This window comes from Stegastes partitus, unplaced genomic scaffold (genome assembly GCF_000690725.1).
Source record: "Stegastes partitus isolate 25-593 unplaced genomic scaffold, Stegastes_partitus-1.0.2 Scaffold799, whole genome shotgun sequence".
Classification (NCBI taxonomy): Eukaryota; Metazoa; Chordata; class Actinopteri; family Pomacentridae; genus Stegastes; species Stegastes partitus.
This window is the reverse complement of record NW_007578530.1, coordinates 169,182-176,364: the sequence shown is the minus strand read 5'-3', so window position 1 is coordinate 176,364 and position 7,183 is coordinate 169,182. Positions and strand designations below refer to the sequence as shown.

The window sequence follows — 7,183 nt, the reverse complement described above, 5'->3', positions numbered from 1 at the left end:
ATGTTTCTGGACTGTGGGAGGAAGCTGGAGAACCCGGAGAGAACCCACGCTGCACGGGGAGAACATGGAGACTCCACACAGAAAGATCCCGGGTGTCCTCACCGGGACCCAAACCGGCGACCTTCTAGCTGCGAGGCGACGATGCTAACCACCACTCTGAGCTGATGTTTCGCTTGTTGCTGCCAGTTGTTTGTTCATCTTTCCTCTGAGTTCATTACAAGCTTGCAGCAGCAGGATCCTCACAAGGGTGACAGAGCTGCAGACGTTTCCTGGACATTTTCCTTCAGTTCAAAATGTTTATATTTCACGATAGAGTAAATTATAGTATTCTGCAAATTATGTCTAAATATATATATAACATATTCTCACACAAGAATCTTACCAGTCAATGTCCAGAACAGGTTTGCAAAAAGGGGAAGTACGTATAACTTAAAGGGAACCGAAATCCTCATAAAACCAAATTAATGGAACGTTGCATTTCTGTCAAAGGGGTCAACTTATGGAACAATGAATCAGAAGAATCTAAATCACACACGAGACCCAAAAACGTCATTAAACTCAGTATATTTTTAGGATACAAAGACATGGAGGCCACAGTGCACCTCTTTACACAATCAGTCAGATGAAGACAACTTATCAAAAAAAAAAATCTTTATTTTAAGATAAACAGAGTTATTGACATCATCGTGATGTTGAATGAAATCAATCCACTGATTTCTTATTATATATTACTAACCATAAAAATGTCGTTTATCTCATTTTTCTATGCACTCGCATGCATACATACAAAAATCTACACACACACAAAAACACACGCTATAAAAATAGACATATATTATAAATATAGTGCATGTGTTAAGCTGTAGCCTGCAGCGACATCTCTTACTTCACAAATCGTTTTCTGTAATCGTCTTTACAGATACCGCTTCTGCAGGATCCTGACTCGAGCACAACATTTGAAAAGCTCAATCCGACTCCTCTACATCTGGCTGTGTTCTAAATCACACGTCTGTGCCTCGGCTGCAACTAAAGTCCTGTTGAGGAATCTGGGACACATACAATTTTCTGAACAATGATGCTTGACCTGTAGATCCCTCCGTAGAGATTCTTCCTACAAGGAGAAAAAAACACTGACTCAGACAGAGCAGAGAACGGGCGTTTATATTGCTAAGATCAAAGAAAAACACGGGTTGAAGTCACTGTATCTACTTCATATTTATATGTGATGCTTGTAATGCATTGGTCTGACAGTTTTGTGCACAGCAAAGAAGCACATATTTTGATCCAGGCAGGGACGACATCACCTGAATACTAAAGAATGATGATCAATGATATTATTAGTGAGCAGAGGAGCAGAAGGATGTCGTCAGCACTCACAGTAATGAAAGACTCGGTCTCTGGGATGAACTTATACAACATGTACGGTGAGATCTGGCTGGCAGGGGCGATCACGTGGAGGTGGAGGTGGCCCACCGATATGTAAGGAGGCTGGTGAAACCCCAACCTGTGGAGGAAAACACAGTCGATGCTACGATCAGCACAAAGACAACAAGGTCAAAGAGCAGGTTTAGGAAAGAAACACTTCAACAAACAACCGAGTTTAACTGACAACACCACTTTAAATTAGTTCTGAGCACAAAAGTGTGTCACAGACTTCAATCAATCATAGTTCTCATAACTTGGAGGTTAGAGGAGAAGCGGACTGATGTAATTTTCTGTTTTGTAACTGTGAAGCCACAGCTTGCTGATTAGCGCACTAGACAGGAAACACAAACTTTCTATATTTCAAATAACTGTTTTTATACACCAGATGTTGCACAAGAGTTTGAATGACACTTTCCTTTATTTTTATTTTTTATTTTTTTTTAAATAACACAATCGATCACAACCAGAAACTGTAATAACGGAATTATTCATCAGATTTTCAACTCTCAGAATCACCTTATTCTACACTTTCTCCCAAAAATAAATTGCGGTAGAAAACAAAAAATCTGCATATCACCAAATATCACTCAATAAAATAAATGCAGCACGGCTCAAAAACAGCACACAGAGGAGCAAACTGTTGTTGATGCATTCAGCTTGGTGAAATATCTTTCTAGAGTTGATGTAAAGAGATTGCACAAATGTAGGTAGAAAACTATCTAGAACATGTGTAGCCTCATTTTTTTACTGATAAATCCTGTGGGCACTTGGAAAAATATTGTACATGTTGATTCTGGTTTATTTTTTTTTACTTTTTGTAATGCAAACAAATCTCCTCCTGTGGAGTTGCAGGACTTTATAATGTAGTGAAAAATGAACTACAGTCAGTAAAAAGGCAACAGGAGCAAACAAACGTCCAGAGACCGCCCGGGGTTCAGACGGTTAACATAAAGAGGACACTGTACAGCTGGACAGATGTCGGTGACTTGCTGTTTCTTCAGATCTCTACTCCTTGCGCTAAGCTAAACTAACCGACTCCTGCCAACAGATTTATCTCATGGAATCATGGACTGTACATAGAAGACGGCCGTAGCCTCCACGTCTGCAAAGTGACGCTGATATCGACTTAAACCTGCATTCTGTCTAACAGCCAGCAGGGGGCGACTCCTCTGGTTGCAAAAATAAGTCGGACTGCACTGAAGTCTGTGTGAAAACGACTTTACTTCTCGCTTGATTTGTCACCTCAGTGAACGGTTTCCTCACAAGTTTGTGGTCTCAGTTGTTCGTTTCAAATCTCCTTCCATGCAGCACGATGTTCATATTGTTAGTTATGGTTCATGTTGGATTAAAACAGACGATAAAGCAAAGTATGCTTTGGTAGGTGGGCACCATGTGACTGATACACCACGACTATATGAGTGTGTGTCAGTCAGATTTAACCTTCACTTGGCATTTAAAAGACCGAGATGGTACCAGCCAAACTAAAAGTCGAGGCTCTAAAACAGTAGCCCACACACACACACACACACACACACACACACACACACACACAGAGTCTCCACCTACCTTGCGACCGTCATATCAGTGATCCCTTGTTCGCGCAGCACAGCTTTCCCCATTTCCGCCATTTTTTTAACTATTAAACATATTACAAACATATTATCTGTATTTGAAAAAGTCATCAAAGCACAAGTGGAAGCAGCTTCATATTGATTTTTAGTACAATAGTAGTAAAACAGTAAATCATAGCCAGAGTTTGTAGTCATGGTAGCAGTAAAAGTTTCCGACCAGTGTCCGACCGTGATTATGGGTAACGGCAACGGAAAGCATTTAAGAGGACAATTTGCAGTGACATGACAGCTGTAGCAGTAAAAGGCAGGATGTACGGTGAAATGTTTTAACTGACCCAGGCTGATGTGTCCTCTGTGCAGTGAGAAGCAGCTGTATATGTGCTGTCTGGGCACCACCAGGTAGTGGTGAGGAGCAGCAGGGTAGATGTCTTTGAAACACACCAGCTCCTTGTTCTGTGGGCGGAAATGTCAGAGAATGAAAAACACCGCTGGGAACTCTGCGTAGCTCGTTTAAGAGGTGTGGTAGCTGTAGAATCAGAATCAGAACCAGCTTTAATGGCCAAGTACGTACACAGCATACAAGGAATTTGGTTTGGGCTGTTGGTGTCGCCCTGGGAATTTGCAGGAATAATAGAAATAGGAAAACTTAAAAAATAAAATAAAGTAAAACAACTACAGAAAGGAAAGAATAAAATAAAATACAATAAATATGAATAGAGGACTCTCTGATGTTGAGCATCTCCTCTCTGCTGTATCTTAACGGACTCAGACCAGATGCAGAGAAATTAAACAAATTCCCAGGGAGCGCAGTGCCGAGGCTGCCATCCTAATGTCAATGTCAGCTCCCTCTACGGAGAGGAATCGATGAAAACGCAGTCTTTAGGTAGCGCCCAACAAGTGTCACTACTGTCAGCATCTTGACCTGCCAGTGTCACAAACAGTTCCACCTGGAGGCCTGTTAATCTAACGGTGACTGAGCATATTAGGGACTCTGCATCAGTCAGGTAGAACTGAGGAAGCCTCTTAGACGAGTTGCTGTCTACCGAAGCTCTTGTGAAAAAAACACATGATGGAGGCTGTAGTGTGAAGGCCACAGCGGCTGCTCTGTCCAACTGAGTCCTTCCCTTTTTGTTACTACTGAAAGCACCGTGTTGCCTTTTCTGACGTCCGTCTCCTTCCATCACCAAACTCCCACCGACCCGTCCTGCAGTAAGGGCCGGGAAACTTTTCAGTTCCAGAACCAATGATTAGATTTGGTTCAATCCAGTCTGGTCGGTGGAAGATGTTGAGTTTGGGGGAACGATCAATAAGTTGTAATGTATTGTCTTAGTCCACCTGTTCATCGTTCAGTAGACTTGAATTTCTCTAACGGATGATAAAGTGCTGCGATCCATCCATCCATCATCTATACACCCTCTCTAGGGTGGTGGGGGGCTGGAGTCTATCCCAGTGTGTGATGTGACTGTGCAGATGAGTTCAGAAGAGCAGGCTGACTTACAAAATGTAAAATTTAACCGGATGTAAAAGTAGGACATCTGGTTACTGTGGGTATTTTTGTCATCCTGCATTTGACATTCTGTGAATTGGGTTTTCCTTCTTCACCTTCAAGTCATTCATCACCTGACTGCCAGTAAACTACTGCTCTCATCACTTCCTCAAAGCTGCTGAACTTCTACTCATGTGTTGCTTCTCTTCCCTGATGGAATTTATTTTTATTTTTTAAATCCTTTAAACACAAAAAGCTCCCTCCCTCTTCTGAATTGGGGAAGGTTGTGTTTTCTGTTTTGTTATTATAAATGTTGTGTTAAGTTTCGATTGCGTCACGTGACCACTTTCTGAATAAGACTTTGTCACCCAGAGAAAGGAAAAGTGTGACCACAATCAGCTGATGAAAGACAACAAATCTACAATAAAATCAAAATAGAAACACAGAGAACAACCTGAATGCTTACTAACGGTCTGTTTGGTGGCATCTGTGTTGTTTATTAGTCTACGACTGGAATAAACTCTGGTGTCTGTCCAACAGTCACACATCACACGTGTTCAGGAGCTTCTCACCTGCTTCACGATCTCAGCCTCTTCGTCTTCACCGCTCGCGATCAGACAGAAGATGCAGTCCGTCGACATGTCTCGTCCCGTCGAAGATCGTCTATTTGTGCGCAGAGAGAAGTTTTCTCAGGAACAACCACAGCAGCCAAACAGCTGAGCAGGAAGTTCACCTGCTTGGCTCAGATTACTGACAGAATTAAAAAAAAACACCACAGGGGAGAAAATGAGACTCGTTCAGCTGTTATTCGGCGGGTTACCTGATAAACCAGTTTAATGGCCAGAATGGTCTCATGACATCGAAGACAGAAGAGGATCCACCGACATGAACTCTTTACGGGAACCAGGAGGAGGAGTTCAGTCTGGACCAGCCCCTAGAGACCCAGTCTGTCAGTATAACTGGTATCACACACTTATAACGGTGTGTACACAGCCTCTGGTGGCTTTAAAATAACTTCAAAAAAATGTGTGACTAAGTAGTTCAGATTTTTAAATATTCTAAATATTTTTGTTATGTGTTACTGTGACATGAAACTAGGTGTGATTTGGGAAAATATCACTAGTCGACTTCTGCGTTGTCATTTTTCTTTATTAAACTGAGCTCAATGGTGGCACTTGGCAGGATCGCTTCAATTTTATTTCACATTTCAACACACGGATAATCGGAAACTATTTCATCTTCTTGTCCCCTTCTAAAAAAATAAAAATAAAAATAAAATTTTAAAAAAGTGACAATTTCAGACTTTTATCTTTAGATATTGTCATTCAAACACAGCCTGGAATTTCCATGTGAGGACTAAAGTGCTTAAAGTGGGCGGACAGGCAGTTTAAAAAAAAACGAAGAAAAATATTTAATATATTAAGCTAAAATTACACAGATATTTTTTTAAATGCCCATGATTATTATTTTTTTTTAATTATTTTTTATTTTTATTTTTATTTTTAAATGCTACGGTCTATGCCAATCTGCCAGTTCGCTCTAATCGACTCGCTCTGTGTTCGACTGTTCGTCCTGCCTGTTCTCCGCGGACACGCCCAGACATTGTTATCGATCCTCCGACCACATGATGTCACCGCTCGGTCCGTCTCAGACACTTTAAACTCACTGATGGAGACTCAGGACGCTTCTGACAGCGACGACTGTCCTTTCTGTCAAATCGTAAACAACCAGACGGACACAGAAATCCTGCTGAGCGTGAGTACAAACTATTTAATCGTATTGAGGAAAAGTTCAGCAGCTGGATAATCCCTGACTCTCCCTGTTTGTCTGTGTTCAGGATGATCAGCTGGTCTGCTTCCGTGACACGACGCCCGGCGCCACACATCATTACCTCGTTATTCCCAGGACACACATCGACAGCTGTAGGAACCTCCAGAGGGACAACGTGGCTTTAGGTGAGGAAGACCCGGGGTGACACCGTGAATCTGGGCTGTTTAGCCGCTGATACGCCTCATGTCAAAGCATGAGTCAGCAGTCTGAATCATAACAGGACAGCTGAGCCTGTTCTGATGAGTCACGGTTTTATTTTTTGACATATATTTGAGCTCTGTGACTGATTGGTTGTAACTGTCAAAGCTTGATTTTTACAGTTAATTTCAGGTGACTTAATGAATGAAAGGGTTATTTATTTAGCAATTTCCCTGAGGTCTTGTATCGAAGGGATCAATAGTTTTATTCTAATTCTAATTTTATTCTATTTATGGATATAAGCTGCCTAGATACCTGATTAATAAATAAATGTACAGTCATCCTCAGATGTGTTCATAGCCTCCCATTAAAGAAGGAAAAAAACCGCTGAAACTGAAATAAGCTGAAATTGACAAAAGTAATAAAGAATAAAACTATAATTAAAATCATGACGTTGCCTTTGAATTGTAGTTTAACAGAAATATTTAAAAAAAAAAAAAAAAAGTATGATGGGACCCAAAAACTAATATTACGTTGAACAACCCTTTGAGCCAATCAGGTGTTTTCTGTAGCTCTCAGTCAGACTTCTGCACCTGTTGACAGGTATTCTGGACCACTGCTCATCAGCAAAGAGCTCTGATTAGTCCGGAACAATTTTTTATTTTTTTTAAATTATTCTTTTCGAGCACAATTCAAAAGCAACGTCTTGTTTTACTAAATTATAATTTAGCAA

At 41.0% G+C, this 7,183-nt stretch overlaps 2 protein-coding genes across 2 annotated transcripts in view; one reads left to right on the top strand and one right to left on the bottom strand.

The window, feature by feature from the left end:
• Positions 1–548: 548 nt before the first annotated feature.
• Positions 549–5,400, bottom strand: LOC103364979 (histidine triad nucleotide-binding protein 3-like). Its single transcript, XM_008292289.1, has 6 exons — positions 5,303–5,400; positions 5,055–5,145; positions 3,332–3,449; positions 2,992–3,061; positions 1,378–1,504; positions 549–1,111 (listed from the first exon to the last, which is right to left on the bottom strand). Exons 1-6 carry the CDS (start codon positions 5,335–5,337, stop codon positions 980–982), a joined length of 573 nt encoding a protein of 190 aa, XP_008290511.1. The 5' UTR covers positions 5,338–5,400; the 3' UTR covers positions 549–979.
• Positions 5,401–5,986: 586 nt separating this feature from the next.
• LOC103364978 (histidine triad nucleotide-binding protein 3-like) overlaps positions 5,987–7,183 on the top strand; it is a 4,441-nt gene continuing 3,244 nt past the window's right edge. The window contains exons 1-2 of the mRNA XM_008292287.1: positions 5,987–6,237; positions 6,320–6,437. Of these exons, the coding sequence (XP_008290509.1) occupies positions 5,989–6,237; positions 6,320–6,437 (367 nt within the window). The 5' untranslated portion in view covers positions 5,987–5,988. The remainder of the gene's footprint in view (positions 6,238–6,319; positions 6,438–7,183) is intronic.